Raw genomic sequence first — 22375 nt, forward strand, 5'->3', positions numbered from 1 at the left:
AATGGAAGGGTCTCTTCTGTCCCTGAGTCCAGCCATCTAGTTGGGTAGAGCCAGGGTCTCATAGCAGAAGACCATGGTGCTTTTTTTTGCCTCAATAAAATTTGCTGTGGAAATCAGGTGGTAAGCCTCATTGCTTGATGTCCTAAGAACCCTTTCTTGGGCTGGAGAGATGGCTCAAAGGTTAAGGGCACTGACTGTTCTGCTGTTCTTCCAAAGGTCCTGAGTTCAATTCCCAGCAACCACATGGTAGCTCACAACCATCTATAATGTGATCTAATGTCCTCTTCTGGCCTGCAAGCATGCATGCGGGCAGAGCACTGTATACATAATAAAATTTAAAAATATATATATATATATTTTAAAAAAGAACCTTTTCTTTATTACTTCCCCCAGAATGGACACTGTGTGAGGAGACAAGAGAGAAATAGATTGCTTTAGCTTTGGGGGTTTAGAATCTTGCTTTGGGATTCCTTAAATCTTTAGGAAAGAATTCTGGCCTGGGAGGCTGGGGGCCTGGGAGTGGGGAGGCCTGGAGGAGGTGCCCTTCCTTGGCCTTGCATTTCTCAGCAGGCAGACATGGCTGGGAATCTATTTATCCCTTATCCCTTTCTTGCCTGAATGGTGGCAGTGAGGCCCCTGTGGCTTTTTATAACATTCCAGGCACAGAGTGTTGGCAGTACTTCATTATGTTGCAGGTGGTTTTTCCTCCCGTCCCTTAGCTCTGGGAATAATGACTCATGAGACTCATTAAATATTATACAAACACCCAGGCCATATAGCTAGGCTTTTCTCTGACCAGCTCATAACTTAAAATAACCCATTATACTAATTTACGTTCTGCCACGTGACTGGTTACCTGAGCTCAGGCACCATGCATCCATCTTCTCACATTGTGGCAGCTGAATCCCATGCACCTGGTTCAATCCCAGAATCCCTTCTGCCTGCTGGAAGTTCCACCTATTTCCTGCCTAAGCTATAGGCCATAGGTTTTTTAATGGACAGGTGTTGCAGCCATACAATACACAAAAGATTTCTTCTACAACAGAGGTTACAGTGTGTAACTATAGTGATCAGGGTAGTTAGTTTTCAGTCCCTCGACTTTCAAGCCTGCCAAGGACAAATGACCTCATGCAATAAACCAATCATAGAAACCATGTCACTACACCACAACTCCATTTAATTGAGTAGCCATCCAGTCTTTACCTTGCATGTCCTAGGAAGTCCCCGACACATAGTGGGGTTCCCTCAACCATGCCCTGGCCTCAGATCTCCAACCCTGGTTGGAGAGCTGGCCTCTAGGACTGGAACCAGAACCACACTCTTGCTTCTTGAGGCCATCCGAAGCCCAGTCTTCGTAGTAGGGTCATCCATTGCCAAGATTTCTAAGAGGCTTTCAGGGCCCAGCTCCGGAAAGTTGCAACTCCCTGGGGGCCAAGAGCAGTGTTGTCTCTGTCTGCAGAGCCAAGGCCTCTGTGGAGGATGATTCTGGCTGCTGTAACACTAGAGAAAAGAAGAACAGATGGTGAGGCTGGCAGCAGGGCCAGGGGAGTGGGAGGTTGGGGAGGGGTCGGGAGAGTGACCTACCTGTTGAGGACACACACCCATGCCTCTTCTCCCCTGCAACAGATAGCATAGTGAGGCCCTGGGGCAAATTCACATCCCAAAAGTCTTGCCTGTGGCCACCCCGCCCCCTTCACCTCAAAGCGGACCACTCCTTTTCAGCTTCTCCCCAGGCACTCCAGGTTGCCTGCCCATCCTTGCTCCCACCCACACTGTCATTTCTCTTCACTTCCGTTCCTCCCTTCACAGCTGAACTTGGCATGGACCTATCTCCTTAGCCCTACCAAGCCAGGGCCTACTGAGACCAGAAGCAATCTGGCCTCCTTCACTCTGGTCTTGGTCTATTAGTGAGAAGACAAGTCATCTGAGAATCTCCACAGATCTCACCGGACCTGGCAGAACCTCAGCCTCACTAACCAAGTGGGGCTGGGTTCAGGACACGCTGGCTTCTTTCACCCACCCTGCCATTCTATCTCCCACGCATTGCTCACCACCCAAATAGGCGCAGTTAAAGTGGCTGCAGGTCTGGTTATAGCTCCAGAGAGTCACTATGCTTTGGGCTCCATCCTGGGAGAACCCAGTGACCAAGAAGACTTCACTTGGGGGGATCAGCACCTCACGCTCTGCAGGGAAGACAGACAAAGCCTGGATAGGAGCCCCAAAACAGGTCCTTAGATTGAAGAAGGTGGCATTACCGAATCCTCGAGCCACTCTTTCATCCATAGAGCAGGAGGCAAACTGTCCTAATCGGACAGAGTCCCCCAGCCTCTTGGGTTCAAAGTGAAGGCCGCTCACACCTCGGAACACCACCTCCCCGGCTTCCCTGCTGCAGCCTCTGGTGCCACGCAGCAGCTGCAGGGCCCGGGTCAGGTAGAAATGCAGGGCCTTGAAAGGAAAGCGCCTCATGTAGAGCTGCCGGGAGCCACCTCCTGTCCGAACAGCCTGGTTCAGCTCCCAGTATAAGGTGTTGGATGAGTTGGTGTACACCATGATAGCTATTCCATGCTGGGCTTTGAAGCCAGGAGGTAGAGTAAGCTTGTGACGCCGGTGTTCCCAGGCCTCCTGCGCTGCTTCCCAGGATGCCCTTAGCAGGGCATGGCGTGCCATCTCCTCCTGTAGCAGTGGGCCTGCTTTCTCTTCCATCTCCTCAGAGCAGCCCACGTAGGCATCATCAAAGGTGTCTGGAAGCAGGCTCAGGGGCAGGATAGGAACAGCTTGGGCCTGTGGACGTAAGGAAGGGAGGCACCGAGTAGGCAAAAGTGTAACTAAAGCTCGGAGTGGCAATTTTCATCTCTATGCCCAAATATCTGATGCATGCAGTTGGCAAAACCCCAAACTGGCACAAAGAGCAACACGGGCAGTGGAGCCAGACAGACACGAGTTTAAGCACCACCTGCCAGCTGTGGGCTCTCGAGCAGTTCTCAGGTCAGGGCTTTTCTGGACTTCACCTATGAATTAAGGATGCTTCCAACCTCACAGGGTCATGTCATTCGAGAGGCGAGTCTAGTTGATTTCCTGTGCTTTCCTGGCTCTGACAGTCGAGATGCAGGCAATGGTAGCCAGTGTCTGATCCTTGCCCTGGTCCCCCATCCTCCTCAGACATTTCCCATCCTTAGGGAAACCCTGCAGCTCAGTATATGTCACTGCCCGCTCTGAGATCCCTGCACCCTCTCCTGCTTTGGGAGGGTTATCCGACACTCAAGACCGGGTCGAAGTTTTATTGTCCCCAGCCCAACCCTAGTCCCAGAGTGTGATGGGGGAGGGAGGAAGGGTGAAGCCTGGATTCCAGGGCCTGCCAGAGGGTACAGCAGTGCACTGGTATGCATAGGGGGTTGCCTGGGTTGAGCCTATGGTGTGAGATGAGACAGAAGCGGGAAGGGGAGTTGGAGACAAACCCCTACGGAGGGGTAGGATGGAGGAGAGTCACCTGGAATACAAGTTCCTGAAGAGAGGATTGGGAGGAGGGCGGGTTTCCTTGGTTGGTCCTTTTCCTCCTCCACCTTCTCAGCGTCTGACCCACACCTGACCCTTGTTGGCAAAGGATAGTCCGGAGAGTTACCTTCCAGAGGGTGTGGAGGCTGAGGCAGCTGAGGATCATCAGCAGATCCTCCAGAACCATCCTTGGAGGAATCACGTGATGGCAGGATCCGGATGATGATGAGGCCAGCGGAGGGTGCTCCAGGACCTTCCTCCTGCAGCCTGAGAGGGTCCTTGGTCAAGGACTGGAACTCAGGAGCGATGTAGGGCAGGGCCAAAGGGGATTCTAAGGATGGGCAGGGCATCGGATCTTACTGTCCCTATCTCAAGTCCCTAGTCTATGACTACCAGATGGCTGGCCCCACACCCGGGGTCTCCAGGACTTCTTCGGGATGTTATACGCGGGACAGTTATATGGCTCCGCCTGGAGAGACACGGGCAAAGATAAGGACCCACCTGGAAGTGGTGGAGAACGAGAGCGGCCTGGGGGCTCTCTCTGGTCCTTTGCAACAGACTGGGGCTGAAGTGCCGGCAGACGTTGCGCAGATCCGGGACTGCTGAACAAAGTCCCAGAGGCTAACTATAGCCCCTGGACTGGTAACCTGACACCTATCTTCCGCAACAACAGTCAGGGGCGTTGGAACTGGACGAGCAGAGTCCTTGAATGGTTGAGGGGCGAAACTCTCCTTCGCTTAGATGGCAGGTTCTTTCTCTAAGATCTGAGCCAGGTCAAGATTGGGGGAGGGACTTGTGAGACTTGGCCTCTTCTCCGGTGGCCCTGGGACCCGGCCGGGCCAGGGCCTCAGACCACCAGACTACGAAGCCCGGCGAGGGTCGCTCCTAGTGCGTCTAGCTAGTTAACTAGCCATATCTATCTCATTTGCATACAATTTGCATAAGGCACACGTATTGGGTCACATGCAACAACATCAACACCATTGCCCCACTCTGCCCCACCCCCACCCCCCCAGGGCTAGAATGGAGTTTGTTGCCTTAGATAATCTGGAACAGCCGCTCTGCTCCCCGTTACCTCAGACTTTCCCTTTCTGGAGCTCTCCTGCTCAGGTGACTCCATGTTTGTAAGCATAGCTTTCTCTCAGACCTCGGTTGGGCTTGACTATAAATAATCTAGTTCCGACTTTCGGGTGCCCAGTTGGAGGTAATGGGAGAAGGGGCCAGCTTGTGCGAAGGTGGAGGAGAGATATTCTGAACATCAGGGTTTAGAGATACCACCTGTTGGGGATGTGAAGACCACCGAGGGCCTCTCCGGTCCACCTCATGAATTTACCCATCAACCCTCAAACTGTCAGCCCAATAAATTTTCCTTCACCTAAAAAAAGCCTTTCTTCTACTCCAATTCTGCGGGAAGACTAAAGAGGAAAACAAACCGTCCACGCAGCAGGAAGGACAAGAAGGGAAGTTTAAGAGCAGTGATCCCCTCCTTGCCTACCTAGCCCATCCCCCCTGTCTCTGGACGGACTCAAGTACAACAGGCTCTGTGTGGGGACAGCCTCAGGCTCAGGGAATTTCTTGCATGTTATCTATCACTTGGAGCCCCTACAAGGTCCCAAGAAGTGGAGTCAACTCTGGTCACAGATCAGGGATCCTGAGGGGTCAGAAGCCACCCGGGTCACATGGGTGGGTGGGTCAGGGATCCAGGTGGAATTTAGTTCTTTAGAACAGAACAGAGCTCGACATGGTGGTACATGCCTATAATCCTAGCACTCAGGAAGGAGGCTGAGGCAAAAGGATCTATTCAAGTTCAAGGTCAGCCTAGACATTGTGAAAGAAAGTAGTAGTAGTAAAATAATAAAATAATAATAATAATAATAATAATAATAATAATAATAATAATGACTACTACTACTAATAATAACAATAATAATAACAAAACAAAATGAAAGGAGATGCCTGGAGGTGGGGTGCCTTCTTGACTGACCAGAGTCCAGAACCAAGCTGGTGAGGAGGCTGCTGTCCCATCTCCTCCACACACCCCCAGAGCACACCTCCTCTGTTCAGCAGCTCTCATTGTCCTGGGAAGATCATTGGCCCAGGTCACACTGGGCAGAGGCTAGGGTGCCTCGGCCTTGAGGAGATAGCTTGAAATAGACGGAGTGTCACATTTCTGAGCAGCTGTGTGGGGAAATCAGGAGGGGTAGGGAATTGACAGTATAAAAGAGGACACCGTCCTCTCTGCCCAGTCTGTCACAGGAGACCGGCCAGCTCTACCCACCATGGAGGAGCCTAGGTAAGGGACACCTCCCCTCCCTATACAATTTACTGTATTAATGGCGTTTTTAGGGACCCTAGGACACCCTAGGAAGGGTTGTGAGTGTGGGAAAGTTTGGAATTTTTGAAAAGAGACTTGAGGTCCTATTTCCAGAAGGGACTGTTTAGTGAGAATCTGGAAAAGAGGGAAACTGAGGGCTGTGATTCACAGGATGAGGCGAAATGCAGCTCCCTGGCCTGTGAAAAGCAGTTTTTAGGCTGGATTCAGCTCTCCCACTCCAGAGACTAAGTTAGAGGCCACCCTGGGCCACTGAACAAGATCTTGTCATTAAAAGGTGGAGGAGGGGAAATTCCCAGCATCCCAGACCAACCTCTGCTGCATTCTGGTCACCAAGGGAAGCCATCTGCTTACGCTGAGGTGCAGTTCTCTGTCTTGTTAGCAATGCCTAGAAAGCTCTTGGGCTTTTTTAACCAGAGACTTGGCAGTGGTCGGGGAACGGGAGGGTCTTCCAGCACAGATAGAATAAAAATAAGATGGAGCCGACTGTAGAAATGAGGGTGTGAAGCCGGGCGTAGTGGCGCACGCCTTTAAACCCAGCACTCGGGAGGCAGAGGCAGGCGGATCGCTGTGAGTTCGAGGCCAGCCTGGTCTACAAAGTGAGTCCAGGATGGCCAAGGCTACACAGAGAAACCCTGTCTCGAAAAACCAAAAAAAAAAAAAAAAAAAAAAGAAAGAAAGAAAAAGAAATGAGGGTGTGTGGTAGACACTGGCAAGCTCTAGCGAGGCTCCAGTTCTGCAGAGGAAGGGAGCCAGCACTGACACGTTGACACATAGGGTGCTGCTGCCTGAACAAGGGAAGAGGCTAGTTGCCACCGGTTTACCAGGATGACTGACTAGGGTCATCTTCTTGCCTGAAGGACGTGGAAGACTCAGTTGCTGAAGCTAGGAGTGCTCGGTTGCACAGAGGGCCAAAGCCCTGCCCAAAGAGATGATTGACATGCCTGCATTTAGGGTGACACAGCCTGACCCAAAAAGGAAGACAGCCTTTCCTTCCCAGCCCAGTCACCCAATGGGCATCTGCAGGTCAATGCGAAGCTGGGGCTTTCAAGTAGATTTCCCCTCCTCAACAAGACTCTCAGCAAGCAGTCTGGTGACTTTGCCTGGTCCTGGGCTGAGCCCTGGGGACTATTGCTTGTTCCCTCACAGGCCAGGGCCTAAGGGGTATGGAAGGGGGCATGGTAGGCTCAAGAGAGACAGCACAGAGTGGTGAGGACAGAGCCCAGAGGATTCTGGGGGGCTTTCTGAAAGAGGGGAGTCCTGAGCTAAACTGGGAAGCTTGTGTGGCCAGGACGATAGCTAAGGGCAGGGGAACAATAGAACCTTCCTAGAACTTTGTTCTATACTGTAGGAGCCAAGAAAGAACTAAAATGGGGCCGGATCACTGAGCAGAAGGCCTGGGCTGCCACAAGGGTGTGGAAGGACGATTTCCTTCATGTGCTGCTTTGTTTGGAGACAGGGTCCTGTGTGTCCCAGTCTAGCCTGGAACTCAACAATATAGCCTTGGACTCCTGGTCCTCCTCCTCCTCCTCTGCCTCCTGAATACTGGGATTTCAGGCATGTGCTACCATGCTTGCCTTCTAGGCGGTACCGGGAATGAAACAAAAAACAGAACCTTCTGCATGATAGGCAAGCCCTCTGCTTTTTTTGTTGTTTTGTTTTGTTTGATACAGGGTTACTCTGTGTAGACCAGGCTGTCCTGGAACTCACAGAGATCTGCCTGCCTCCCAGAGTTCTGGGATTAAAGGCCACCACAGAGGCTTTTTATTTGTACTGCATGTGTGCAGGAGTCCTTAGGGGCCAAGAGAGGGCATCTGATCACCTAGAATGGGAGAAATGGGCCTTTGCGGGCCTGAGGTGCTGGGAGTGGAACCTGGGTCCTCTGCAAGGGCAGTAAGTGTTCTTAACTGCTGAGCCATTTCTCTACCACCAGAACCCCTTTGAAGATATATTATCATCTTTTCTCTCTTAATTCTCTCTCTCTTTCTCTCTCTCTCTCTTTTTTTTTTTTGTTTGTTTGTTTGTTTGAGACAAGGTTTCTCTGTGTAATAGCCTGGCTATCCTGGAACTCGCCTCGAAACTCACAGAGATCCACCCACCTCTGCCTCGAGAGTGCTGGTATTAAAAGGCATCTGTCACTACTCCCAGCCATAATTCTCATTTCTGCACTTTTTCTCAGTATTTTGATTTTTTTTTTCCAGTCAGTTTGGCACAGAAGATTTTAAAAAATTTTTATTTTTGACTATGTGTCTATCTGTGTGTCTGTGTGTGGCCTTGCACCTGAGGGCAGGTACCCGCCAAGCCCAGAAGCATCAGATCCTCCTACAGCCAGTAGTCATGAACCACACACACCCAGTGTGGGTCCTGGGAACTGAACTCATGGCCTTCGCGAGAGCAGTCTATGCTTTTAATCACTAAGCTCTCGCCCCACCCCTACGCAGAAGGTTTAGTTGTGGTTTTGCTTTGTTTAAGTAGGTCAGGGTGATAAACAGGGCTGTGTTTTAGAGACATTGCTCTCCCTGCTCCACAGTGAATGCACCAGCAGGGCTGAAAGAGACAGGGAGGTCTTCTAAGGAGGAGGCAGACACCAGGAAGCAGGGCAGGGATGTGGGCCTGGACAAAAAAACGGAAGGAGAATTCAGGAGGCTACTTGGACCCGACATAAGCTGGCAACTGATCATGTGTGATGAGTGAAGGAAATGGATGGGTACCCATGTGACCACCCTGAGGGACTAGGGTACCAATGAGTATCCACTGCTGGCGTGCTCGCAGGCACTATGCCAAGCTAGAGTAATGTCAAAGGATCCCAAGGTTTCTCACTAAGCCTCAGGCCCAGAGGGAAAAGAGCTGTGTGAAACCGCAGGACCCTGGCTTGTCCTAAGCTTAGGGTCACCTTCCAACTTTTCTGGGTTTCTTCAACCCATCCTTCCTGGGGACCTCACCTCTACCTGACTTCAACACCAATGACACAAGTTATTCTTCTGAAGGTCTTTTTTGTTTGTTTGTTTGTTCAAGACAGGGTTTCTTTGTGTAGCCTTTCCTGTCATGGCCTCGCTCTGTAGACCAAGCTGGCCTCAAACTCAGAGATCCGCCAGCCTCTGCCTCCTGAGTGCTGGGATTACAGGCGTGCACCACCACGACCAGCTCTTCTGGGGATCTTGGGTTTTTTTTTGTTTGTTTGTTTGTTTGGTTTTTTTTTTGAGATCGGGTCTCCTGGCTTCCCAGGATAGCCTTTGCCGCACCTGCTTCCACCTCACATTACAGGTGTGCAGTGCCATGTCCACTCTTTCTCTGAAGCATATCCATTTCAGTCTCCTGAGTATCTGTGCCAGGCCCTGGCAGTGGCACAGGATAGATGACAATAAAGTATAAAAGAAAACTTTCAGAGTGGTGATGGCAACACCAACACACATACATTTTCCAGACCACTTAAATGAAAATTAAAAAGAGACTAGTAGGCCAGGCATGGGGCACACATATAATCTCAGAACTCAGGAGGCAGAGGCAGGAGAATTAGAAGTTCACAGCCGTCTCAGTTACTCAGTAACTTTGAGGCCAGCCTAGGTTGCACAAGACCCTGTCTCAAAAAACAAAACAAACAAACAAAAAAGCAAAACAAGATGGGCTTGGTAGCGCACACCTTTAATCCCAGCACTCCGGAGACAGAGGCTGGTGGAGCTCTGTGAGTTCGAGGCCAGCCTGGTCTACAAAGTGAGTCCAAGACAGCCAGGGCTACACAGGGGATCCCTGTCTTGAAAAACAAAACAAAACAAACAAGCAAAACAGAACAAAATGATCCAGCAAAATTGATAGCATTGAAAAGGTGTGAGGAAGCCCGGCCTGGTGGCGCACGCCTTTAATGCCAGCACTTGGGAGTCAGAGGCAGGCAGATTGCTGTGAGTTCGAGGCCAGCCTGGTCTACAAAGTGAGTCCAGGATAGTCAAGGCTACACAGAGGAACCCTATCTCGAAAAACCAACAAAACAAAGCAAAACAAAAAAACAGCCACAATAAACCCAAAACATCGTGTGTGTGTGTGTGTGTGTGTGTGTGTGTGTGTGTGTGTGTCTGTGTCTCTGTGTGTGTGTGTGTGTGTTTATTACTCAATGGTAGAGGGTTTCATACACCAGGCCCTGGATTTCACCTCCAGCACTGCAAAGAAACAGTCAATTACACTGTTCAAAGATTTTCCAAGAAAAGCACTGAAAGTCACTATTATCACTGCCATTTCTTCCTGTGGCCAGGAATGTGTAAGGCTGGAATGGGGTGACCTACCATTCCACACCCATCTTCCCGCAGCACCATTACTTTGGACAGCTTTGTAAGGAAACGTGTCTGTCTTGCTCTGTAGTAAAACGAGCAGGCAGTCCATATCCATAATGCGTGCGTTTAGAGGGAGGAGGCAGGAGAGCAGAAGACTGGAGATCATCTTTGGCTCAGCATGGGTATATAAAGCCCTGTTTAAAAGAAAAACAAAGCCGGGTGGCCCACGCCTTTAATCCCAGCACTCGGGAGGCAGAGGCAGGCGGATCGCTGTGAGTTCGAGGCCAGCCTGGTCTACAAAGTGAGTCCAGGATGGCCAAGGCTACACAGAGAAACCCTGTCTCGAAAAACCAAAAATAAAATAAAATAAAATAAAACAAAAACAAACAGACATGGACAGACAGACAGACAGACAAGCAACAGCATGCCGTGCAACCACAGCACCAGTTCAGAGAGGCCTGTTCCGGTTTTGACCCAAGGCTGGCCCTCCTTAGAGCCATGTTGGGTCAGTGTCACCACCCTTGGGTGGTGCCAGAGGCTGTGGCTGGTTCCTCCATCCTTTTGACCAAATGGCAGACACTAGGTAATGTTTACTAAAGAGTGGAGATTAACATCCCAGTTTTCCAGATGAGGGAAAAGAGACTGCACCTTGCCCAGAGTCACCTCCAACATGAAGGTTCCTGCCATGGTGTCTCTCCTGCTGGTGTCCATGGGCCTTCGCGATGGACTTCAGGTATGGTCATCTTCCCCTAGCTGCAGCCTAGCAGGACACGGAGCAGCTGGCATCTCTAAGTCCCGGGAAGAAGAGCATGAGGAAGAATGCCTAGTGCTTCCCTGGGGACCCATCTGTCCCTCGTAGGGGGCTCTTGAAACCCTAATCTTGGGGTGCTTGCAGCTGGTAGTTCCCAATCCCCTTTTCCCTTCCAGATGTCTATGGAGCCCTTCTTGTCTTTCTCAGTAGACAGGCTCTGTCTCAGAGCAGGGAAAGAGTGGAGGGCCCAGTGCCCACTTTCCTAGGGACTGCCCTCTCAGGGCTCCATGCTCCCCTACCCTCAGGTTCAAAGTTACTCCATCGCCCAACTAGACATCTTCTCTCAAGAAGCACCCCTGGACATGGCCCCAGCGTCGTTTGACGACCAGTATGCTGGCTGTGCAGCAGACATGACAGCGGCTCTGCCAGATCTCAACCGCTCAGAGTTCCAGGCCAACAAAGTATACGCGGATGGTTGGGCTCTGGCTAACATCCGGTGGCAGGAGTGCAAGGCCTTGGGGTCAGCGTGGGGCCTCAGCCCAACCACCTTGCCCCCACCACCCCCGGGGTTTCGGGATGAGCACGGGGTGGCGCTCCTGGCCTACACAGCCAACACCCCCCTGCACAAGGAGTTCAACGCTGCAGTGCGAGAGGCGGGCCGCTCCCAGACCTACTACCTTCAGCACTTCTCCTTCAAGACCCTCCACTTTCTGCTCACAGAGGCCCTGCAACTGCTTGGGAGCCACCGATCTCGGGGGTGCCGGCAGGTGTACAGAGGGGTGCATGGCCTGCGCTTCCGGCCAGCGGGGCCTGGCACCACTGTTAGGCTGGGGGGGTTTGCTTCTGCGTCCCTCAAGAACATTGCCGCTCAACAATTTGGCAAGGACACTTTCTTTGGCATTTGGACCTGCCTCGGGGTCCCTATCAGGGGCTACTCCTTTTTCCCTGGAGAGGAGGAGGTGCTGATCCCCCCTTTTGAGACTTTCCAAGTAGTCAACGCCAGCCAACCTGCCCAGGGGCCCGCCCGCATCTACCTCCGTGCTCTAGGCAAACGCAGCACGTACAACTGCGAGTACATCAAAGGTGAGGAGCCAGCTAGGCCAGCCCTACCAAAAGATGGTCTTCCGGTATCCGGCAGGAGCTTTGACAAATCCAAGCCCCAACTCCCACCCCAGGCAAAGGATCCATGGATAAAAGATAAAAGCACCCACTGCCACCGCAAGCAGAGGGTGGCTCACACCTGTGAATTCCAGCACTCAGAAGGCTGAGGCTACACTTGATTCCCAGGCAATAAAGGAGGCTGGGGAGAGACCGACACCTATAGATGTGAAGGAGAGTAGACCAGAGCTTTTGAAAGGACAGGCGCAAGCCGGGTGTGATGGCACACACCTTTAAGCTCAGGCAGAGGCAGGTGGATCTCTGTGAGTTCGAGGCTAGCCTAGTCTACAAAACGATTCTAGGACAGCCAAAGATACACAGAGAAACCTTGTCTTGAAAAATAAAAACAAAAACAAGACAACAAAACAAAACAAACAAACCAACAAACAAACGAGTCAGGCGTGGTGGAACACGCCTTTAATCCCAGCACTTGGGAGGCAGAGGCAGGTGGATCTCTCTGAGGCCAGCCTGGTCTACAAAGGGATTCTAGGACAGCCAAAGGTACACAGAGAAATCCTGTCTCAAAAAACAAAACAAAACAAACAAACAAAAAAAGACAGGCACACTTGGATTAGGCTGTTGTCCCGGCTGGAAGCTGGAGAGGAACTAATTTCTAGTCACAGTATTGACACCAAGATACTTGTTGGCAAAACGAAGGGAACATCTCAATGGCTCATCTGGTGCAGGAGCTTTGACATGCAAGCCCAACTTCCAGGTTAGTCCCCAGAGCCCATATAAAGATGGAAGGAGAGAACCAACTCCGCAGGGTTGCCCCTGAGCTCCACATACCCTAGGAAACACCTGGTCCGCCATTTCACACATACTACTAATAAAGTTTAAGCCTGTGCTGGTCAGGGGTGGGGAGTGAGGTAGCAGGTGGGCGGTGTACCTAAGTTCATTTCAGCTGTGCCAGGAACCTATCAACTGTTCTTCCTCCATCCTTCCTGCCTATTCCTCAAGCCTCTATAGAAGGAAAAAGGAGGAGGCCCGTTCTCTCCTCCCCCTGGGTTTTCAAGACAAGGTCTCTCCGTGTAGCCTTGGCTGTCCTGGACTCCCTTTGTAGACCAGGCTGGCCTCGAACTCACAGAGATCTGCCTGCCTCCGCCTCCCAAGTGCTGGGATCAAAGGTGTGTGCCCCCTCGCCCGGCTGGAGGAGGCCTGTTCATTAACCCCTGGTAGGCTGTGGGTTACTCCTCCTGGCAAAGTGAGGCTTAACTTTTGTAGTTAAGAGACAGAGAGTTGGCCCACACAGACAGCATGGCTGAAATGGGAGGAGCTAAATGTGGCTCAGCTCCCACCTTGCGAAGGCCGGTCAAGAACACAAACCAGCCTTTCCTTTCTGGGAGAGGGCATAGAAAAGTGGGCTGGAAGTGTGGGAAGGAGGCAGCTATAGGCCAGAGAGCAGGAGTGGGCCAGAAGGAGATCTTGGCTCCCATGGCTGCCTCCCTTCTGTGGCCGGGGGCTCTGGTAAAGTGAATGTGGTCTAGGGAAATCCTCCCTAAGGCAGCAAAATTAAAGAGAATCAACATTTGATCATCAGAGCTCTGTGGGTCCTTTCCAGCCAGAGAGCATTGATTTTTTTCATTCTTTCTTTCAGAAAAGAAGTGCAGGTCTGGGCCCTGCCGGTTGGATAGTGCAGGTAAGGGATGAAGACACTTGAGCAGGCTATCCTGGGGCTGGACCCTCACTAGATTGCCTTTGTTGTTATTGTTGTTGTTGTTTTTGTTTTTTGGGACAGGGTTTCTCCTGTGCTGCCCTGGCTGTCCTAAAACTCACTCTGTAGACCAGGCTGGCCTTGAACTCAGAGATCCACCTGCTTCTGCCTCCTGGGTGCTGGGATGAAAGGCGCGGGCCACCTTGCCCAGCATTAGCCATTTTTACAGAGGACAGGAAGTAGCAACCAGTTCTTCACTGCACAGCTAGTGAGGAATCATGTCTATACCCCGGCTACAGAGTTGACCTGTGAACTGCCCATCAGGACAGTTCCTACCCACTGCCACACAGCCCTCTACCACTAAAACCTAGAGTACTGTTCTCATGTAGGAAAATGAGACCAGTGGCACAATGAGTTGGCCAAGGTGGTGCTGTGACCAGAAGCTGGGTCTCCAAGTTCAAGCCAGACTTTGTTGTTGTTGTTTTGTTTTTGTTGTTGTTGTTTTGTTTTTTTGGTTTTTCAAGACAGGGTCTCTCTGTGTAGCCTTGGCTGTCCTGGACTCGCTTTGTAGACCAGGCTGGCCTCGAACTTACAGTGATCCACCTGCCTCTGCCTCCCGAGTGTTAGGATTAAAGGCGTGCGCCACCACCACCCGGCTGTTGTTTTGGTTTTTGTTTTTCGAGACAGGGTTTCTTTATGTTATCTTGCCTGTCCTGAACTTGCTTTGTAGACCAGGCTGGCCTCAAACTCCCAGTGATCCACCTGCCTCTGCCTCTCGAGTGCTGGGATTAAGGCATGCGCCATCACACCTGGCTCAAGCCAGACTTTTTGTTTTGTTTTTGAGATAGGGAAATTTGCTCTGTAGAACTCAACTCCAGATTGTTCTAGAACTCATATGCAGGTCAGGCTGGCCTCACATGAACCATCCTCTTGCCTTAGCCTCCTACATGCTAGGATCCTGGCCAAGGAAACGGCTGTATCTTGCTTGGGCCTCTACATTCAGATGGTGCATAAATTAAGAACTGGAAAAATTTAGAATTTTTGCCTCTACACTACTACCAGGACGTAACTACTCTGTCCAGGACATGGACAGAGAAGCCAGGTTCAGCATCACTAGATTTCTACTCTAGATCTCTCTCAGATCTCTGCCCTCATGACTCTTTCCACACTCAGTATAGTGCCTCCTCTGTGTCCGCAGAAGGCAGTGGTTAGAGCCAACTGGCCTCTGGATGGGGGGCTGTGGCCCGCATTCTTCTCTCTCTCATTGCAGTGTGGGTGTTAGTCCTCCAAGCTCCCCCGTGCCAGTCTCCCTGTCTTTCATCTTCCGGTCCTCACACAACCCCTAAGTCTCTCTTTTCCTCCCACAGCACCAGGCTCTCTCTCTACCTCCCGTTTTCTCCTGCTGCTGCTCTTGTTTCTTGTGCTGAGGGCCCTTCCAGAGAATACGGGTCTCCCGTGATCTCCCAGATGTTGACTGGCCCTGCCTCAAAGCCGTTGGTCGCCTGTGCCTTAAGTACAGCAGGATCCTGGTGAAATCAATCTATCTCCAGGGAACTCTGGGGCCTTCTGTTGCCAGACCTGTTGATGGACACATAGAAGAGAATTTGGAGATCGAACCTCACTCAGGACTGTAGGAATGGTACTGGCCGGAGGTCAGAGGGCTCTAGGACAGGCAGAGACTCACTTGGAACCAGACTTCAGTTCATTGTGGATGGTGATGAGGGAGAGTGTCTGGCTGGGGTCACTTAAATGCCTCCCATGTCTACCTGGGAAGTTCTTTTCTTTTTTTTTTTCATCCCTCTAGAAAGCCCTCCCTCATTTCTGCCAACCGACTAGGTCATAGTACCTGCCTCTCTATTTCTATTGGTCCCTTAATTTTCCCTGGTCAAACTGAGTTTCTTATGGGCAAGGACTGGGTGGAAGGCATAAAGAAAGTGCCAGGAGCTGTGTGACAATAAGGAGACAGCCAATACCCGTGAGTAGTGATCCCTGTACCACCCCTACCTGGGACACTTTTGAGCTCCTTAAATGTCAGTGTGTGAGAACAGGGTGGCTGTGTCTAACTATAAGGATAGACAGCAGGGGAAATGACATAACATTTTAGGCCCTCTCTCAGTGTTCCTGTGAAACCCCAGGCTGGCGAGATGGCCCAGCAAGTAAGGGTGCTTGCCACTAAGTACCCTTGATCCCTGGGTCCCACATGGCAGAGGAAAAGAACCAACTGACCACTCTGTTCTCTGACTTCCACAAATATACCCTTGTGTGTGTGCACACAGAGATCAACCTACCTCTGCTTCCCTGAGTGCTGGGATTAAAAGGCATATGGTGCCACACCTGGCTTTTGTTTGTTTGTTTTGAATACGGTTTCTCTATGTAGCTTTGGCTGTCCTGGAACTTGCTCTGTAGACCAGGCTGTCCTGGAACTCACAAGGATCCTCCTGTGTATGCCTCCCAAGTGCTGGGATTAAGCATGAGCCACCACCACTGGGATAATAAATGTGGTTGCTGGGAATTGAACTCATGACCTCTGGAAGAGAAGCCAGTCCTCTTAACCTCTGAGCCATCTCTCCAGCCCCAATAAATATGATTTTTAAAGAGCTGTACATTTTGCAGTAATCTGTGAGTCCTGAGATTCCTATCTATAAAGACAAGCCTAAGCCTCCAACTTCTGCTTGAGGGCTGCAAGAAGAAGACAGGACACTAAGAAGGTGTTAGGCACACTAATTTATTATGCATTGAAGCTCTGGAGACAGATGTCTGCACAGCCTTCTGTTCTGGAAACTACAGCCTAAGCAGAGACAAGCAAGATGACTATCTGTAACAGTAGCTGCTGTGGAAGACAAGCAAATGTGTAGCTTTGTCCTTTTAACTAGTAACCTACACTCTCACCAGGTGTGGTGGCACCTGCCTTTGGAGAGGCAGAAGCAGGTGGATCTATGTGAGTTCAACGCCAGCCCGGGCTACATGGCAGGTTTTAGGTGAGTAAGGACTATATATAGTGAGACTCTGTCCCAACAGAAACAACAACAACAAAATTGGATTCCCCAGCTAACAGCTATAATTCAAGTGGTTATTTATTTTTTAGACAATTTTTTTTCTGTGGGTTAGGCTGTTCTTCATCTTGTGGTAATCCTCCTGTCTCAGCCTTCATGTGCTAGAATTACAGGAGTGCACCACCTTGCTCAGCTGACATTGAATCCTACCCTCCAAATCTGTACTTTGACCTCAATCCTATTGGGATTAGGGAAGATGCTGGCTTTGGATTCCCCTCAGTTAGGACATGTCGACCACAGAGGTTGTTTGTGGAGTGTGAGGTCAGAAGCGTTGATCCTGAAGAGGCGTCGGTGACTGTTAGCAGTACTTTGGGAAGAGACTGGCTAGCCTACAACCACCTGGTTTTTGCCACCCCTGCCTGATGGTGTGGAGGTGACCACCGCTCCCTGAGATCCAGTTCCTGGCCTTCACAGGGCTTGCACCAGTACCAGGAGGCTCATGACCAGAGCCATGCAGAAGAAGATGCCTAGGAAAAAGCGATCCATCACTCGAGCCAGGCGCTTCCAGTCTTCACGGCGGCGCTGGGCAGCCCGGTGGCTGCGGAAGGTGCTGGCAATGGAAGCTACGTGATGCAGAAGGGCTTCTTGGCGGCACAGACACCGTGGCTCATGACAAGGGCCCGCTGGGGGACCGGCTGGAGGCTGGAGGCTGGGGGCCGCCAACTCTAGTGGTCTGGACTGCCCACAGGGCTCCCCTCGCTCCCGCACACACAGGCCTTTGGCTAGGTGTCCCAACAGGAGGACCCGAGCCCAGGCAGGCACTGGATGTGCACTAGGGCCACAGTAATGCAGATTCATCATGAGGATTGTGAGTGCTGTGGAGAATGTGACCATGGTCATAGTGGCCATGTAGTACTTTCCTGTAGGACAGAGAGCATCGTGAGGCCCAAATAGGAAAGTTGAGCTTCCCAACGCATCAGGCCCCCAGACCTAGTGAGGGCAAAGACATAGATAAGAACTATGTTCTCTACCATTTCTGATTCCTATTAAGGCTCTGAAGATATCTGCTCCCTAATTATTTTCCTGGCTTGGGGTCAGACTGCGGTTGTAACCCGAGCAGATAATGGTCCTTTATCTAGACTAACCTATCGGTTATTCATATTGGTTCTTAGTATTACTACTCCTGTGAGTGAACAAATAGAGAACGCCAGGCACACGACCATCACTCACTACAGTTCGTCCGCGCCCCCTAGCGGTGACACAGGTCTACTCTTTAGGTCCCTCTCTCACCCCCTGCAGCGGGGTCACTCTGTGTCCACTCTCCCACAAACTCAGGCTCACCGATGAGCGGCACGCTCTCTGCAGGCGGCATGCTCTCGGCCAGGATCAGCTGGAAGACGGTGAGTGCCAGGAGCACGGTGACGCCCAGAGACACTTTCTCCCCGGAGTCAGCAGGCAGGTGGAAGGCCAGTGGCGCCAGCAGGGAGATGAACACACAGGGCAGCAGCAAGTTGCACACGTAGGCGGCGGCGCGGCGGCGCAGCAGCAGCGTGAAGGTAACGTCTGGGTAGGGCTCAGAGCAGCAGCCATAGGTGAGCACCCGCCTGCGCGCGGGCATGCCCAGCACACGCCACTCAACGTTCTCCACGAAGTCCGCCAAACTGGCGGAGGTGCCCCGAGGTCTTACGTCCAGCTGGTGCCCGCCGTGCGTCCATGAGCCGAAGGTCAGGCCGCAGCGTTGCGCGTCAAATGGGAAGGCAGACACGTCCACACGGCACGAGCTGCGTGTGATGGCCGGTGCATCCCAGCGCACGGCGCCGTCGTGCCGCACAACCACATTGGTGCTGGCTGAGGCTGGTGCCTGGGTATCCGCCCTGTGGACAGGCGGGACAGGATTCATTGGGGCCCATGAACAGGGTGGATCTATTGTCATTAGTTGGGCTTTGGTGGTCAGGGCAGCACAGTGGAGTGAGCCTTATTAGGCTCCCTTCTGTCTTTGAAAGTCTAGAGGAGGCAGCATCTGAAGGTTTGGAAGGGCCAGGAGCAGAGTTTTAAAAGCATCTGCAAACTAAGAGATGGAACTGAGCCTCACTCTGACCTAGGTAGGGAGTCATCTGTAAAACTCATTAAAGGGACCCAGAAAGATGCAAAATGCGGTGTGTTGACTGGGAGATGCAGAGTACCTAAAGGTGGCATTAACTACCCCCACAAACTAGACTTTAGGCTCCTGAGATCTCCAGTGGCTCCTGAGCATGGAAGGGTAGAGTTGTCTCACAGGAGCACTGGGATCCAAGACAGTTCTCTTTGAGAGCTACAAATGCCTCGGACCTTCAGACATCCAGCTTGAGTTGTCGTGAGATAACTGGTAACTGATATGGAGTGCTAAGTGTCCCTGAGAGGGGCCCCAGGGGCAAGTTTCCTAAGTGTCTTAGCAACTCTCCTGGGTGTTGGGAGAAGACTCGGTGCAAGTCAAAGGCGGATGGGCAGCTCTAAAGAGAAGGGGAGCAGTACTTGTTGTAGAGTACAATGTCTGGTCGCCACACGAGACTGCTGGGAATGCGGATGGCATCCAAGTCACCATAGGCTTTGGGGTCCCAGTGTAGGTAGGCGTCTGTCCACTCCTGCCGGATCCACAGGTACAAGGTCAGCACCTGGTTCCGTTCATCCTGGCAGGGTCAGACAATAAACACATTGACTTTCTTTTTCTTTTTTTTCCTGGAGACAGGGTTTCTCTGTGTAGCCTTGGCTGTTCTAGCCTCACTTTGTAGACCAGGCTGGCCTCGAACTCACAGAGAGCCACCTGCCTCTGCCTCCCGAGTGTTGGGATTAAAGGCGTGCACCACCACGCCCAGGCACACACTGCCTTTTTCATGCACACGCATTTACAGGGGAGTTTGGTCAGCACCCCCAAACCCAGATTGCTCGAACAGCCCAGTTCCCATCCAGGTTTGAAGTTGTGTGCCCTTGGTGGGTTCTTCAGTCTCCGTTTCATCAGTTAATCTCTCAGATAATTCCTGCTTGGGGAGGGGGGGGGGGAATTCAATACATTCAAATTCCAGTGTGTAGTCTTGGGTCACCAAGGGGTACACAGGAGTTAATGGCCACTGTCATCATTATTTTTTTTTTTTTTCGAGACAGGGTCTCTCTGTGTAGCCTTGGCTGTCCTGGACTCGCTTTGTAGTCCAGGCTGGCCTCGAACTCACAGCGATCCGCCTGCCTCTGCCTCCCGAGTGCTGGGATTAAAGGCATGTGCCACCATGCCCGGCTCACTGTCATCATTATTAACACATGGGGAAAGGCTAACTAGATCGCCCTTCTTCCCCTGACCTGCACCCCACAGCTGTACTGCCACCATGTCATACCATATCAATGATCTGAGACAGTGTCACCTCCAGGGTCACATTCAGAGTCTGGTCTGTGTCTGCCACGGGTCTCAAGGCACTTGTGTAGTTGGCAAACAGATCACGAAACAGCTTGTGAGCCAGTCTGCCCTCTGCTCCCAGGCACTCTGAGGAGGGACGAGAAGCAGCTGACTGTAGTTCCGGGGCCCCTGTTGGCATTCTTCACTCTTCAGCTGGGGCCTTGTCACCTGTCCCATGGTCTCACACACTTCTGATGGCGAATCTCATGTGTGTCCGATACGCATAGAAGCCAGAGGAGTGGGCACTGAGTGTCTGCCTCTGTCACTGTTCTGCCTCTGTCCTCCTTTATTCTCTTGAGAAAAGGTCTCTAGCTGAACTTGCAATTTACCACTTTTCAGTTGGTCTGCCTGGCCAGAAAGCCCAGTAGTCCTCCTGACTCAGGTCTCTACAGCACCAGGGTTATACGCTTGTGGCCACAGTTGGCTTTTTTACATGGTTACTGCCTCTCTACCACCACCTCAGCAGGCAAGTCTCCTTTCTCCAGTACTCTCTCCTCCCACCCCCCAGATAGCTTGTTCTCAGCAGACACTGAAAAGAAAGGAGGAAGTCTGGGTGGACAGGAATAGCAGGAGCAGCAGAAGAGGTCTGGTTCATTACCTGCGGGGAGAAAGAGCAGGAGCAGAGCAAGGCAGTGGCTCCCAGTCCCCATGGCCCTACCACAGCCAGAGGGTGGGCAAGTCTTCAGGACAGAAGTAGGATACCAGGTCCAGCTGGCAGGGATGCTGTGAATAGTACCTGGAAATCAGATGGGGGCCTTCCTTCCAGCCTCCTATTTGCATCTACCCTTAATACGGCATCTGCTGTTTCTCCCTCTTTGCTGTTCCCAGCCCCTCAGCTTCAGCTTCTGCCCGTCTGTATGACCAGTGCCCTCTTTTCTAATTTGCTTTCTTCATCTGTAATGGTTCTTGGTCTGTGCCTCTCAACTCTTTTTCCCACTGTCCCCCTTTCTCCTTCCACAGCATGGCCCCACCTCCCCCAGTCCATTCCCTGTACCTGGGCTCTGAGCCAGCCTGTTGCTGTGAGCAGAACAGGGCCAGGAACTCTGTCAGCACTAAGGGGTCTGAGGCACAGGACAGCAGCTCCTCTTCCACTCACTGTCTTATTGCTCAATAGCTGGGTTGGTATACCGGTCCCCATGGGAACGGAGCAACTGAAACTGACACCTGAAGTTGCTGGGCCCTAAATTATTCAAATTATTCAGCATGAAGGCTCATCCTGGGGGTTGGGAGGTTTAGAGATGTCAGATTCTGAAGGCTCAAAACATTAAGGTTTTAAAGGTATGTGGGGCTGGGGCCTGTGGATGAGAACTGTACTCCCCAGCTCAGCTACATTCATTGCTTAATTCTGGAAGCTGCTATTATGGCAACATCTTTCCACCCAGTGACGGACTGAACACCTTGGACTCGGGTGCTTTGTTCCAGGTAAACTCTCCCTCCTCAGGGGAGTGTGCTGAGTCTTAGACCACTCCAGATGGTCCTGTAGAGCCTTTCCTCAGTCCCTGTAGTCACTCCAGGCTGATACTTAGTCTTCCCACCGCCTAAATACTGTGGGCAGGTGGGAGGGGCCGACTGGGATAAGGTTAGGGATTGAGTGGTTAAGGGTTAGAGTGCAACGATACAGAAGGCATACTTCATTATGCTGTGTGGCTGAAGATGACCAGGAAATTCTGCCTCCACGTTCCAAATATTTGGATTAAAAGTATGTGCTCACTACTCAGGTTATGTGCTGGCCTTGAAGTCCCAGTGCAGTCAAGGATGACCTTGAGCTCCTGACTCTCATGCTGAGATACAGGTGTGCACCACCTGGATGAGTTTATGCAGCACGGGGAGCCCTGAGCCGCCCCCATGCTAGGTAAGCAGTCCGTAACAACTGAACTGCAATCCAGCCTTCCTTTTTTACTAACAGCAAGGAAATAGTACTTGCCCTAAGAGCACACCAGTAATCCTTAATGCTGCTAAAACCACCAGCCATTTCCGTAGCACATTCTCTCTGAGAAACATCGGGGTGTGGGGGTGGTGGCTGGAGAGCTGGCTCAGAGGTTAAGAGCACTGTCTGCTCTTCCGGACAGTGGAAGAGCAGCAACCACATAGTGGCTCACAACCATCTGTAATGAGACCTGATGCCCTCTTTTGGCAGGCAGGCACATATGTAGGCAGGATGTTATTTTCTTTTTTTGGTTTTTTGAGACAGGGATTCTCTGTGTAGCTGTGGCTGTCCTGGACTCACTTTGTAAACCAACTGGCCTCAAACTCACAGAGAATTGTTTGCCTCTGCCTCCCAAGCGCTGGGATTAAAGGTGTGTACCACCACC

General features: G+C 51.6%; 3 protein-coding genes across 3 annotated transcripts; 1 reads left to right on the forward strand and 2 right to left on the reverse strand.

Annotated features, from left to right (window-relative positions):
• Positions 1 to 752: 752 nt before the first annotated feature.
• Art5 (ADP-ribosyltransferase 5) lies at positions 753 to 4406 on the reverse strand. Its single transcript, XM_051149112.1, has 5 exons — positions 3994 to 4406; positions 3620 to 3759; positions 2052 to 2781; positions 1585 to 1617; positions 753 to 1500 (listed from the first exon to the last, which is right to left on the reverse strand). The coding sequence occupies exons 2-5, from the start codon at positions 3677 to 3679 to the stop codon at positions 1394 to 1396; spliced, it is 930 nt and encodes a 309-aa protein (XP_051005069.1). The 5' UTR covers positions 3680 to 3759; positions 3994 to 4406; the 3' UTR covers positions 753 to 1393.
• Positions 4407 to 10513: 6107 nt separating this feature from the next.
• Positions 10514 to 15356, forward strand: Art1 (ADP-ribosyltransferase 1). The gene is made up of 4 exons (XM_051149080.1): positions 10514 to 10819; positions 11143 to 11920; positions 13593 to 13634; positions 15017 to 15356. Exons 1-4 carry the CDS (start codon positions 10757 to 10759, stop codon positions 15106 to 15108), a joined length of 975 nt encoding a protein of 324 aa, XP_051005037.1. The 5' UTR covers positions 10514 to 10756; the 3' UTR covers positions 15109 to 15356.
• Positions 15357 to 17093: 1737 nt separating this feature from the next.
• On the reverse strand, positions 17094 to 20713 carry Chrna10 (cholinergic receptor nicotinic alpha 10 subunit). Its single transcript, XM_051149110.1, has 5 exons — positions 20662 to 20713; positions 20005 to 20150; positions 19154 to 19308; positions 17984 to 18516; positions 17094 to 17562 (listed from the first exon to the last, which is right to left on the reverse strand). Exons 1-5 carry the CDS (start codon positions 20711 to 20713, stop codon positions 17111 to 17113), a joined length of 1338 nt encoding a protein of 445 aa, XP_051005067.1. The 3' UTR covers positions 17094 to 17110.
• Between the last annotated feature and the right edge of the window lie 1662 nt (positions 20714 to 22375).

Source organism: Acomys russatus, chromosome 7 (assembly GCF_903995435.1).
Source record: "Acomys russatus chromosome 7, mAcoRus1.1, whole genome shotgun sequence".
NCBI classification, from domain to species: domain Eukaryota; kingdom Metazoa; phylum Chordata; class Mammalia; order Rodentia; family Muridae; genus Acomys; species Acomys russatus.

Coding starts and splice junctions, on each gene's coding strand:
- Art5 (XM_051149112.1), bottom strand. CDS start 3,679: ATGGTTCTGGAGGATCTGCTGATGATCCTCAGCTGCCTCAGCCTCCAC. Junction 1,618..2,051: donor TAACTGCGCCTATTTGGGTG/GTGAGCAATGCG, acceptor TATCTGTTGCAG/GGGAGAAGAGGCATGGGTGT. Junction 1,501..1,584: donor TGGGTGTGTGTCCTCAACAG/GTAGGTCACTCT, acceptor TCTTTTCTCTAG/TGTTACAGCAGCCAGAATCA.
- Art1 (XM_051149080.1), top strand. CDS start 10,757: ATGAAGGTTCCTGCCATGGTGTCTCTCCTGCTGGTGTCCATGGGCCTT. Junction 10,820..11,142: donor GCCTTCGCGATGGACTTCAG/GTATGGTCATCT, acceptor CCCTACCCTCAG/GTTCAAAGTTACTCCATCGC. Junction 13,635..15,016: donor CTGCCGGTTGGATAGTGCAG/GTAAGGGATGAA, acceptor TTCCTCCCACAG/CACCAGGCTCTCTCTCTACC.
- Chrna10 (XM_051149110.1), bottom strand. CDS start 20,713: ATGGGGACTGGGAGCCACTGCCTTGCTCTGCTCCTGCTCTTTCTCCCC. Junction 19,309..20,004: donor TGTCTCAGATCATTGATATG/GTATGACATGGT, acceptor TGACCCTGCCAG/GATGAACGGAACCAGGTGCT. Junction 18,517..19,153: donor GACATTGTACTCTACAACAA/GTACTGCTCCCC, acceptor GCCTGTCCACAG/GGCGGATACCCAGGCACCAG.